The sequence below is a fragment of the Lissotriton vulgaris genome, chromosome 2_1 (genome assembly GCF_964263255.1).
Source record: "Lissotriton vulgaris chromosome 2_1, aLisVul1.2, whole genome shotgun sequence".
In the NCBI taxonomy this organism is placed as follows: domain Eukaryota; kingdom Metazoa; phylum Chordata; class Amphibia; order Caudata; family Salamandridae; genus Lissotriton; species Lissotriton vulgaris.
The window spans coordinates 302,708,377-302,721,827 of record NC_141687.1 but is presented as its reverse complement, the minus strand read 5'-3'; the positions used below and the strand labels follow the sequence as shown (position 1 = coordinate 302,721,827).

The 13,451-nt window shown below is 41.4% G+C and overlaps 1 protein-coding gene across 3 annotated transcripts in view; it reads left to right on the top strand.

Moving 5' to 3' along the window:
- RPH3AL (rabphilin 3A like (without C2 domains)) overlaps nucleotides 1–13,451 on the top strand; it is a 1,157,680-nt gene that overhangs the window by 401,795 nt on the left and 742,434 nt on the right. For all 3 annotated transcript variants that reach the window (XM_086954990.1, XM_086954991.1, XM_086954992.1), the window contains 2 exons: nucleotides 8,005–8,091; nucleotides 9,959–10,102. In XM_086954990.1, the coding sequence (XP_086811116.1) occupies nucleotides 8,015–8,091; nucleotides 9,959–10,102 (221 nt within the window). In that variant the 5' untranslated portion in view covers nucleotides 8,005–8,014. The remainder of the gene's footprint in view (nucleotides 1–8,004; nucleotides 8,092–9,958; nucleotides 10,103–13,451) is intronic.

The window sequence follows — 13,451 nt, the reverse complement described above, 5'->3', positions numbered from 1 at the left end:
CACATGGCTGTGTTATCCCGCCAATCTTTCATGTGAATTGCGCTTTACGCAGCCGGCCCCCCGGGTGTTGTAGGCTAAGTGCTGTGTAAACTACATTCTATGCAATAAAGGTCTTTAAAAAACAAAACATGAATGTATATGTTCCATAGGATTTTCTGATGATGTATAGGTCACCCTCATGGATATGCTCTATGATGAGTCTTTTCTTTTCAATGAGAAGAGAGTCTTTTGTTAAGGTGCTTTGAGGAAACCTGTGTCAAAAAGTTCTACACCAGTTTACATAGTTCATTTGGCTGGCATATAGGTAGAAACAGTTTCCTCAGCCAGTACAGTAGTCACCAAAGTCCTTTTGAGGCGTTGATATGGGTCTGACAGATTGCAATTGGGCCAGCAGGGAAATCAGTCCTCGTGTCACGGCTCTTACACTGCTGCAACAGCCACAAGACCGCTTTAGTGTTCCCTAAAAGGCACATGCCCATCGATTAGGGACAGATGGCAATCGTTCGCATCCCACAGATGTGTCTTGTCAGTCGTTCAATATGCCTTCGCCCTACCTTTTCTTTTTGCTCTGCCAAATATCTCCCACACATCAGAGCAAATTTCAGACAAGCACATACCCATTCTACTACAAGAGGTACGAGTATTACTCTCAAAAGGGTGCTTCCAAGAGGGTACTAGACTCAGAAAAAGGAAATGGTTATTACTAACCCTATTTCCATATTGCGAAAAAGGATAAGGCTCACAGGCTATTTTGAACCTTCAGCCACCAAATGCCGTCCTGCAGAAGGAAAAATTAAAAATGTTCACGCTGGCCAAGATCCTGTTGACCCTAGACCTCAGTGACAGGATGGTGTTCTTGGACCTTCATATACCAATTCTCCAATTCCACAGGCATTATCTGTGGGCCAAGGTAGGCCAGGAGCACTTTAAGTTTGCTGTACTCCCCCTTTGGCCTCACTAGTGCCCTGCTGGTACGCATGAAAGTCATAGTTGTGGTTGCTGCTAAAAGTTTGGAGATACCAGTATTCCTGTAACTTAACGATTTGCTGCTGAAGGCACAATCAATTGTAGATCACCTTCAGTTTACGGCAAACCTCCCGACATCATTGGGGTTCGCTATCAATGAGCTGAAGTCACACTGGACTCCTTTTGCACAGGCTTTCATTCATTGAAGCTGTCTTGGACACAATGGAGTTCTGTTCCATCTTTCAGCTGCAACAAGTTTAGGACATTCAGGCCATGATCCTGATGTTTTCGTCTCAGTCCTGGATCATGGCGAGAACAGTTCTAAGGATTCTTGGCATTCTTAGTTGCCTGCATTTTCTTTGTAAGCTACACCATGTTACAAATGTGAGATCTGCAAGGAAATCTGAAGTTCCAGTGGGCCAACATTGAGGAAATCTGTCAGAACTCTCTTTAATATCTATGTCCTCCCTCAGGCGGATGTCATTGAGAATTATGGTTTTACCATTATCTCATATGCTGATAACACAATCTATCTCAGAACAGCAAACTCATGGCCTCTTGCCTCTATTTATGTTTATCGGAGGTCGCTGCTTGGATAGACTTAAATTGCTTAAAGCTGAATGCCAGGAAGACAGAGGTAGTGTTCTGGGCAAGCACCTTAATAGCTGGTCCAACGCCTGGTGGCCGATATCCTCTGTCCTCTAGCCCCTCCCAAGTCTAAGTTAAAAAATGTGGGCATATGGTTCGACGAAAACCTCTCCTTCGATTACCAGATTACTGCCCTTGTTGGGAAATGTTTTGGGATGCTGAGATCCTTGAGGAAAATCTCTTACCTTATTTCACCCAAAAAACTGTAGTCTGGCCCCTGGTTATATCCAGTCTAGACTACTGCAATGTTCTCCACTTGGGTGATCTCAGCGCCATCAGAGTAGGCTTCAACGAGTACAGAATGCTGTTGCTCAGGCACTGCTCAGGCTACCCAAGCATACCTCCATTAGTATGGGTCTGAGAAAACTGCTTTGGCTGCCAGTGAGGCACAGAGTTACTATTAAAGCGCTCTGCTACTGCTACATGGCTTTTTCCTCTCGAGGCCCATCTTATCTCTAGTTGATGGTGTTACCTTATGTTCCATCTAAGAACTTACAATTGGCTGAATCAAAACAGGCTTTTATCCCTAAATATTAAAGAGCCAGAATAGGAGGTAGTTCCTTCAGTAATCTAGTGCCACAAATTTGGAACAATCTTCCTGTTGTTATTTGGCAAGTTCCATCTGAAACTTCAGGAAAAAACTGAAAACCTGGCTCTTCAGATCTGGTTGAAATCTATCCAGCAGGAAGGGCAACACTATTTTCCGAAATCAATATTCTAGCACTGGGACACTTCGCAGGAAGTAGCTATACGCTCTGTAAGTCTGGAGGGATGTGACTCACTGGTTAGAGGCGGCAGACCCGGAAGCAGAGGACGGCCCGGGACCAGGGTTCAAATCCCGACGCGGCAGGGTCGTGGACCAGGGTCAGCGGACTCGATAATTCTCGCCTCGGTGCCTACTCTAACCAGGGATCACACTCGGCAACTCTTGGCATTAGCTTGCCTCATCTCCACAACAGCCCCCCACATACGCTGGGGATGACTGGTTTCACCTTGGAGATACCCAGTAGGGACCTTCTCACAGGGAAAGCCAGGACAGGTTCCCCAGCGGTCTACAGCGCGGAGATACCCCATGTGGGGTGATTCATGCGTTTTACAAGACATCATTACATTACATTACGCTCTGTAAGTCTCATTATTATTATTATTTAACTATTCCAGAATGCAATATTCAGCCCACTGTCAAGATGGCATGACCCCTCTCTGGTTGTGTTGAGCTTGGTAGCCCCCCCTTAGTGGCTACCTGAGGTCAACACGCCCACAGGAAAAATTGATATGGCAACTGTCTCCCTCTTTCCGTCTCCGCCAACCTGTTTACCGGAACAAAAAAGCAGCCCCTTTCATTGGTGTTCACTATTTATCCTTCAAAAGAAGAAGATGCGCCTTTGAAGCTTACCTTATGGGATCATACCCTGTTTGGACTTCCTGCCACATCTCTATTCCAACGTCCGGCCAAATGCAGCTGTTCCTGGGAGTCGTTCACACCTCTCCTCAGGAGGGTAGAAGACTGTCACCTGTCCAGCAACTGTAAACATTTACTGGGAAACTTGGGAAACAGAGTGGCAACTTTCTAAAGTTGCTACTTACTAAAAAGTTTCATTAAATTAGACTTGGGCTTCAAGTCGGGTTTAATGTAATGATTCGTTTGATACCTTGAAGTACCAACTTTCGTAGCCCCATTCAGATGGGGGGTGCAATACTTGGTTCATCACATATCGGGACAGGATGTAAGACAAAAAGCAGATCTGTTAGAGGCAATAAAGGACACACCTTCACCTGAACCAGCTTTGGTCTTTGTGAATATTATTCAAGGTGTGAACTTTGATCTTCAGATGAAACCCTTACAAATCTTCTGAGTGGTGTTAATTACTCTAGGGGGAAGAAGAAGCAGAATCATTTGACTTGTTGAAAATGTGAATCATAGATCCTCCTCCCCTTCAACACTTTAATGACATTTCCAAGTCAGTAGTAACAGTGGATGCTAGTGGAGTTGGGCTTACTAAGCCAACCACTGGATGGCAAAGAGAACACATCAGCTTTTCATTTAAGAAGTGTCTCTTGCTTTTAAAAGAATTATAGCATGATAGAGAGGCATTGGCATGTGCTTGGGCAACCAATCTATTTTTTTATATATCTATGGGGTAGAGAGTTGGTCACTGAATATAAAGCTTTGATGTTCTTATTAAGTGATGGCAACTTCAGGTAGACCAGTTCCAGGCTGTTTCGATAACTGTCTAAAATGCATGAGTTTAATTTCAGAGTGAAACACGTCCCTAGAACAGATTTTTTTCACTTTAGCCAACAACCAAAGTTTCTAATGAGGTAGAATGTGCTGTTGGCTTGGTTGATGGTGCAATGTTAGCAGAAGATATAGTTTCACAACAAGAGTGGGAGGAAGTGGCCAGTGGAGATACGTGTCAAGCTTGGCTTAAAACATATATTGCACAAGGTTGGCTAAATATCAGTGCATTAAATAGTGAATTCAAGTTGTTGTATAAAGGTAAAGACGAATTAGCAATTTAAGGGCTAACCGAGTTTGTGTGGGAACCTACTAATGGCACCGACAAACCTCAGAAGCCAGGTGGTGGTTCTAAAAAGTTGCATTTGTATTACCAATGGCTAGGAAAGGATGCTGAGGTGGAGACATTCAATAGATGGGGGGTGTGGGGGATGGGGATGGGTGTAAGATGGCTGACAAACTCCTTCGTACCCATAATACACCTTTGTCCCTTGCAAAGTTGCAGAGTTTTCAGTGCCACCGGGGGAAGACTTAGAGATGAATTTTATTTTCCCCATACATTCTGTGAATGAGAGTATGAAGTATGCTCTGGTTGTGTTTAGATTACAACTCCAAGTGAGTTTATCACAAATTGCTTCGAGGACCCAACACCAAAATGGTAATTGATATTCTTCTGGAGTTCTTCCATTGGTTGGGTATTTCAAAGTGTTTTGTTAATGATCATTGCACACAGCAGGTCTTCAAAAACATTTTAGAACCATAACCCAATTTTTAGAACAACAAACTCTCACGACCTACCTAGTTTTAATGGACATGAGGTAGGTGATTTTTGAAATGTAACGAAAACATCAAATGGTACCACACTGGTATTTACAGATCGCATGTTTTCAATTGGAATTACCATTACGTTTGCAAAGGCATCCAGTTTTACTGATAAAACTATATTGCACACAAATGATGAAGTGTGGAAATTGGGTTTCAGTGAATAATTATAATTTGTGCATCACCAAGTAAAGTGTCTTTATTTGTTATTCAGAAGTACAAAAATATGTGCGTCATTTTTGGTATCCTAACTGCTGAATGTCTACAGTACATTTACAGGAATTTACATTTTGATGTGTGTCACAAACAAATTACATCCAACAACATTTCCTTACACACTCCTGTACCTCAAAAAGATTGTCACATAATTCAATTTGCTTTACTTTTCTTTCTCTGACTGCAAAGTGAAAGGAATTCGTAAACACCACTCCCCATGTTAAAAAAACATAAGCAGAAATTTGTCAGAAGACATGTGCTCATATTTGACCTCTGTCCTTGAAACAAAGCAAATGTGTCCAGATCAATACAGAATTTATAGGCATCTTAATTAAGTGCTTGGACTTTCGCAACCAACAAAAAATTGGCGTGCAACCCACCAGTGGTTCACAACCCATAGTTTGGGAAACACTAGTGTGTAGTTCAAATCTCAGATAATGGAGTCATTTCTCTTAGCATTGAGTGTTAAACATTTAACCTCTTCCGTGCTTGTGACAGAACCACGCCGTCATAAGAGACACGGGCAGGGTGTGCTCATGACGGCGTGGTTCCGTCATGCTGCGATCTCTCTGCCCACGCGGCTCTGATTCCCTGCCTGTGCGGGTGAATTGAGGAGCGGGTGTGGTCATGACGAAACCACGCGGCCATGAGCACACGCCACCCGTGTCTCATGATGGCGCAGTTCTGTCACGAGCACGGAAGCGCCGCGCACACCCTCCACGGCCTCCGCGCTGCGGCAGAATTCGTGCCGCGGCAAAGGGGTTAAAGGTGGTGCTCTACAGTCCTTAAGGTAATTGCATGGTGGAGAGCGAAACCACATAATAAATTACACTAATCAATTGCCAATTTATTTAGGTCATGAAATCCAGATGGCAGTTGCCAAAAGGCTTAAGAGTTATCACAATACATCTTAGTCGACCACAAGAGTTGCACCATTTGCACTGTTAAGGGGTAGACATGATTTAAGTGAATTAGCTCCTGGTTGGGTTTACAGAAAACTGGCGTGGAGCATAGGGCTTTCAATGTACTAAAGATAAGTCAAAGGGTGAAAGAAGCTAAAATTAAAAGCTAGACATGTTGATTTAAAAGATGGGCAATAATGTAAACTTTTCGGTGGGAAACAGAATAAGACGGCGTATTGGTTTTAAAAGTGGGTCTTCAACATTTTTCCCCAATTCAATCATAATTAAGGTTTTAAAACATGCTATTAGAGTTGGCAGTGGATGGTGATGGAGTAAAAGAAATGTGGCAAAGGTGGAGTCTGGTACTGAAGGTGGTGTATGTTGAAAGGGCAACATCATCTAATGTGAAGGTGGAGAATGTGAAAAAAATGTAGGTGTGTTTCATGGAGAGATGAGCAATAGATTGTTGAGTAATTCATGCGGAAACAGGTTCCCTTGCTAGACAAGGGAATTCCTATATTACACCTAAACAGAGATAGTTTTGAGGGAGCCTGAGGAATTGAGATTCTGCCAAAAAAAGGTTGTGATTCTACCAAGAATCTTGATAGGAATATGAGAAGAGCAAGGAAACCTAAGTATCTCAATGACTCATTTTTTTGTCCTAAATGGTATTTGTTTTAAGGTTAAATTTGATATTGTGCAATGCATTGCACGTGCAGTATTTCAGTCTACGCTATGCTCTCTTATAAATAGGAAGGTGTGTTAAATCCTGTTCATGTAATTTTGTCATTGTAGTATATCTTGAACGTTGGAACCTTCATAGTGGTTCTCCGACACCTCTTGATGAGAGTTCCATACTCCATTCAGTTGCATATTGGAGCCGGGAGCAGTCACTGGAGAGACGGCATGTGGTGTTCCCTATACCCTACCTCTATGAACTCTATTGAAGATATTCTCATCACCTCTTGTTTAAGATAACAAGTAGCCATGGGGGAGGAATGCTGAACATAGTTCCACCTCCACAGGGCGTTTTCTTCTGACTGTACATTAAAATTAACATATATAGGGTATATAGCCTTCTAGCCAAAAATGTTTTAAATAAACTGGTATTCAGTCTCAAGAAACCTGGATGGAGGTGGTGGAACATGCTCAAACAAAGCATAAGCTTTGGTGTCTGGGGTTTCGAGCTCTGGTGATGAAACAGTGAATACTTGAGTTTCAAACATAGGTTTTTAATAACGACTTTCTATGAAAGTCGTATATCAAATTCTAATGATATAGTGTTCACAACAGTACGTACACTTGGCATTTTGCGCATTAAAGTTGTAGAACAGATTAACAACTGTAGTTGTATTATGTTGTAGTAATTTAATATTTTTTATTTTTGCACAGAAGGGAGGTTTGTAGCAAACGATAAGGGGGTGGTCTCAGCTATGAGCTGTTCGGGTTCACCCTGATGGTATATGCCGTTAGACATTAAACCATTTTTTCTGTTACACAATAGTTTGAGATGGTCTTCAAATTGTTGCGACCTAAATCATGAATTGCTATACCATGGTTGGGTCAGCAAAGGTGGCACATTATTGAATATCAGGGGGCGCATCTCTCCCTCAGTATACTTGTTTTAGGAATTTACTGTCTGATTAAAACTAGTATGACTGGCCACTAAACTACTGTGATGACCCAGACCATGCTGCTGCAAAATCCGTGGCCGCCTGTCTGACCAATCTGGAGTTCCCTGCTGGATTGGTGGGGGGTTTTCACCAGGAGTTCTTCTGCCGACACGGCTGGAGGACTATTGATGAAATTGAAATTGAGTTTGGGCTTCAAAAGTTAAACAAGAAAATCTCCTCATGTGATGTGAGTTTTCTCTCATCTCATGAGAACCTTGAACCCCACCAGGGAATACCCTGCTGTGCATGGTGACCTGGTCATAGGAAAACACACCGGACATGGCATTGAAATAGGACAGAGGTAGTGACCTAATGCCAGTCACAAGATTGTGGCTGCTATCAGGTGTTTCTGGTGGCAAAGCCAAAGGCGGCATCACCACCAGACACTCCTCTCTAAATGCGGCATGGGAACCTGAGAGTTAGATTTTTGGCAGATGCCCTTTGTTGCAGGATTCAAACTAAAGCCTCTTAATTCCTTGGGCAGGGGTGTTTTTTCCATTAAGTAATGTTTCTCTGACGTTTTTCTTTTCTCTTGCAGGCTGACCACCATGACTGATACGATTTTTGGCAGTGGTGCTGATCAGTGGGTATGCCCCAATGATCGCCAGCTCGCTCTCCGAGCCAAGTAAGTGAAAATGATAGAAAATGTTAGATACTTCCTCTGGTTTTCTGTTTATCCTCGGATCTGCAAGTCAGCCTTTATACCTTGTATATTACATTTGTTCTTGTGGGTGCCGAATCAGATTGGTCAACGGTGTGGTCAAATCATGAATTAGCGTCCGTAAAAGGTGCAGAATTAAATATAAAACAATACTGCTGCCATAGCATAAAGCGGGATTGGGAGAACCATTTATGAAAGCCTTTTATCTGGCCTCATAACTACAACACTTACCATGCTGATGGGCAGGTTCCAGAGCAAGTTACTGAGGCAATGTCATGATATCTCCGACCTAAAACACATGTGGTACACGAAGCCCCCATAAGACCAAAATAACTCCCTACCTGATCATACTGTTGACACAAATATGGGACTGGCTCACTAAAACGCTGATAAGAAAGACTCAATTTTTATAAGAAGGCCCACTACAAATTCAGACGGATACTCCCTGAAGCTAGAACTGCAGATTGGATTGCACTATTGGGCTACAACTAGGTCAGTTCCTACTATATGCTAAACTGGCCGGGCCATCACATAATTGGGTGGGTGCTACCTAAAAGACCCCATGATCAAATACATTATCTCAAGGGGGTCAGTAACATTGACACTATATCAGGCAACCTGTACAAAGCACCCAAACAATGAGCTGAAAATAAGAGAACAATGGGCTAAAGATTGCCATAGTGCTCTCAGAGACACAGAATGGAACAAGTACAATTTAAATATTCCCATTGAGTATCCAGTAAAACAGCATTCAGGCTTATACATATAACATGCATAATTTGAGTATATATTTAGCACTAGTAGCACTCAGTAAAATATAACAAGAAATGAACTAAATATAAATTACATGGATATGCCCAGTAATTGCCAGCCTCTGGGAATATATCATTGATGCATGGAAGAGCTCAGTGGCACCTGTGCTGACATTAGCGCTCAAATAATGTGTATTAGGCCCACACCAAATCCTGAGGCGTAAACAAATGCAATATTGATATGTAACACTGGGATTTATTCAAGCTCGCAGACTCATTGTGATCGACACGAAACAACATGGAGGTATGTTCAGAATAATGTAAGAAAGAAGGCAGTTGAAAATTAGAGTAAGACCTAAACACAAAGAACCAACTAATTGACGCTCAAACCACATGAACATGTAAATGATCCAAATTAAGCATACAATTTGTCAAAATGCTAAAACAAAAACATCAAAAATATATTATAATGTAGGCATATTTATGAAGCTATCTACTGATAAGGTATCAGAAAAGTAGAGCTTTATCCAATCATTGCCAAATTGTACATAGTATATGTATTACATTAAATCTATGTATAAATAGCTATGTATGTAATAATTTGGAGCGTGGAATGTAGAACAAAAAAAGTTTTCAAGAAGGAAAAATGGTCTGCTCAAATCAAACTGAAATGAAGTTCCTGGTACAAACTGACTTGTAAGCTGTTTGGCTTACATTTTAGTTGGGTAGGTATCCCATACTGTTTTATCTGAGGATATGGTTCTCCATTCCTCTCGCGAGCATCCTAAAACACTTAAGAAAAAGGTTTGCACCGCCATTGTCCTGCCGTCCTGTGAGCGAACTGGATGTGTATGCATCAACTGCAGGAAATCTGCGTTCTTGCAGGACTTCAAAGCAAAACTGACCACCGCAATCCTAGATCTCAATCGACTGTAATGCTTTTGAACGAGTTACTATTGATGTGGCACGTGATAGCTACGTTTTTCAGATATGAAATGATTATTTTGTAAGGGGTATGAAGCACATTTACATCTTCGCTGTTAATGTTGCCGTTTTTTTTTTTTGTTTGTTTTTTGTAGACTTCAGTCGGGGTGGTCGGTTCACACTTCCCAGACAGAAAAACAGCGCAAAAAACAAAGCCTTGAAAAAGACGAAATCGAAATCATCCTGGATGTTATTCGAAGGGCAGAAAAACTAGACCTTGTTGAACAGCAAAGAATTGGGTAATGGTTAATTGCAACCAACAAGGCTTTGTTGGTATGGAAAATGAATTTAAATGTTGCTGTGTGTGCGTATGTGTATATGTATGTGTATATATAGATATATAAAATATATATTTTACATTTTCTCTCATGCTAGTCATGGCTTTTGCTTGCCTACTTTATTACAGTATAACATTTCATATTCATTTTTGCAATGTACTCGTTTGATTTCTGGTATATAATCTTCAAAACTTTTGAGACTGAAAGTTTGTTTGCAGTTTGGCACAGGTTACATTATGATTATTTCATCTTTTTACACTGTTCCATAATCAAATTCCCAACACAAAAGAGGGATTTGAAGTTTCCTGCACAGACCAGTAACCTTCTAATTGAATTTGGATTTGGTCAACTAAACTTCAAGCACTTCATTTGAAAGTGTAATCTAGTTATTAGGGACAATCTCTGAAGAAATAAGCTGCTATTTTCCAACTCAGGAGTACACTCCACTTATCCATTGATGATTTATTGGATTCAAAAACTAAAATTCTTCTCAACAAGGATGTGCCAAAATTTGTTGTGAACCCACGTTGTTCTGGTTTGTGAGGGTTCTGTAACATCTTTTTTTCTGCAAATAATTACTTTAACAAGAATACCAATGGCACTTCTAATATCTGCCTTAAGAAGGCGCGTAACCTTGTCTGCTGCGCCTCACTGTACTCGCCATTAAGGACTCGCTCTCTCATTTGGCGCGGGCTGGTAACAAAGGTAAGGACATCGTTCAGATGGCATTCTGCAGTAGGCTGCACTTCGTTTAGATAGACCACTGTGCTCTTTAATGGAAACATATTTCATAAAAAAAGCCTCTGTGGGGAGCCTCAGAGTTTCCGCAATCTCGGCAAAGCCACGTGTAGCTGAATAGCTTGAAGCAGGTTTTTCAGTCACTGACATGTGCTGCCCTTGCAGTAAATGTTATCCATTGCAACCAGAAGCTCTAGTGAAGGACTAAGAAGTGCTCTTATCAAAGCTATAATGACTGCCTCTAGCCTGCTAATGGATACATCATTGCTTCTCCGTGGGACAGGGAAGTAGGAGCTGAGCAGTTTTACATGAGATAAGGGGCTGCAGGGTAGTTTGGTATGGAAAAGTAGAGGAGGCTAGATTCGCTTGTGACTAAATGGCAATTAAAACCAGATCCAGGGGAGCAGAGAGGGGGAGCCGCCTTTTATCATAGGAGCTACTTTGTAAAGTAATGGAACATTCCATGCCTGTCGAGTGGTCAATCAGTTACTTTTGAAAGGATCTTCCTGCATGCATAGGGGGTCTTTGGTATGCAGTACATCTGTGCTTGTATCCTACTAGTTTGCATATCCACCCGGCCCCATTGCTGCCCCAGCCATTGGCTCTCTTGCTTGCTACCAAAGTTCACAGTTCCTCCTTTACAGTGGGGGTAGGATCCTGCTGCCAACCAATTGTCTGTCCTCGAGAGATGGACGTCCCAGTGTTTAAATTATGCACTATTACCATCTGCTAGCCCACTGTTCGGTTCTATGCGTGCACTCGTCTCAAAAGGGCTTAGAATGTAGGTGAAGAACAGTGATTGGTATCTACATGTTAAGCTAATGTATTGGCTACGCAATCACACCTTTCCACAGAGGGGACCAATATTTGTTAAACCCAATGTCAGCCAGCCAGCCTAGGCAACTCAGTTGGTGAAAATTAGTTGATAGTGGATCCAGCTTTATTGTTGTCCTAAACAGATTTGCAAGATCATTCTATTAAAGCAATTAATGTAGATTTATTTTTGACAAAAGTACATACAGAAAGTTAATTGACAGGTAAATAGGTTTGCTTAAAGAAGGAAGACGAAAAACAAGAAAGTGATGGTTTATTATAGTAAGGAGAAACCATTGCTTAATTTGAGCCGGTGGTTTGCGGTGCGCTGCACTGGCACTTCATTGTCAACACTGGTGCTTGTGACGGTCTGCCACAAGCTGGTGCTGTTTGGGTAATTTAGAGAACCACGACAACAGTAATTTATTAATTCAATGTATGTTAAAAGTGATTATTATCTGCCGCCTTTTAGCTTTAGGAGTCTGGAATAGTCCGAACTGTCACACTTATAGGAGATTGATGGTTAGTAGTTGTGTTATTACTATGATTGGCATCATGGCAGGAGCAATGTGTGGTGCAAGCTGCAGTGGCCTCCTGGCCATAGCCCTGGCACTAATGTTTTTTACAAATTAAGCACTGGGAAAACCATAAACCTTATGTTAGTTCAGTTAAAATAACAGGTTATGAATTGGCTTCATGATTCAAAGGTGGCTTGACATCCTGGAATAGCTAAGACTTTACCAACAGTAAGAAGTATGTTTTGGTGGTCAGGTATGTTAAGAATTGTATAAAATCATGTTCAGTCTGTCCTTAGCAACACCATTGGTTTACTATGTGAACTTAATCTGAGACCTTTGTTCTCCCCGAGTATGCCGGATTATGTCAAAGGGTTTTATTGTAGATTTACCCCAAAGTCAAGTCTTTGATTCTAGTGGTTGTAGACCATTTGACTAATAAGGGTATTTTCATACAATTGCCTAAAGGGTTAGCTCAGATGTTTGCAGAACACATTCAGTTGCATAGTGTGCCACATTTTCTGATCACTGACAATGGGTGCCCAGTTCATTAAAAGAATTATGGTCTGCCTTGTGTAAAGAGTTCTATATGGAAGGGTGTCTGTCCATTGTTACCATCCTCAGATGAATGGCCAGACTGAAAGGTCGAATCTGTATGTTGAACAGTATTTTTGCTATAAAAGGAGAATTGGAGAAACCCATTGTGGTTAGCAGAGATAACATACAAAAATACTGAACATTCATCTATTGCAGTGTCACCATTATTTTGAATGTCTGACCAAGATCTTCATATATTCCCTTGAAACAGTCCCTGTCTATATCAGTTCCTGCTGTGCAATAACAATTACCTTAGTTGATAGACATTCAGAAATCATCACAGAAAACATTGGAAAGGTGCAAACAAAATCTCAGAGTGTGTTTGACCTAACTCTATAGCTTGGTGGTCAAATGTCAACTGTGTTTAACAAACGAGTTATACCTCAAGCTGCTGAGCATGATCTCCCACCGATTCAATTATCATATTGCATTGCTCTCTGCATCATAATGATCAGGGTATTGATAGTGTTGGAACTAGACTCCCACAGCATTATCGGCTCAGAAAACTGCAAATAAAGATATCATGAAATTGCACAGGCTATAAAACCAGATAGTTGAGCTCTGCTTTAACCATAAAACCCTCCAACCAAGCCACCCAAAATCAAAACACCATCTACTGCCTTGTAGAGGCTCAGGAAATAGTTCTC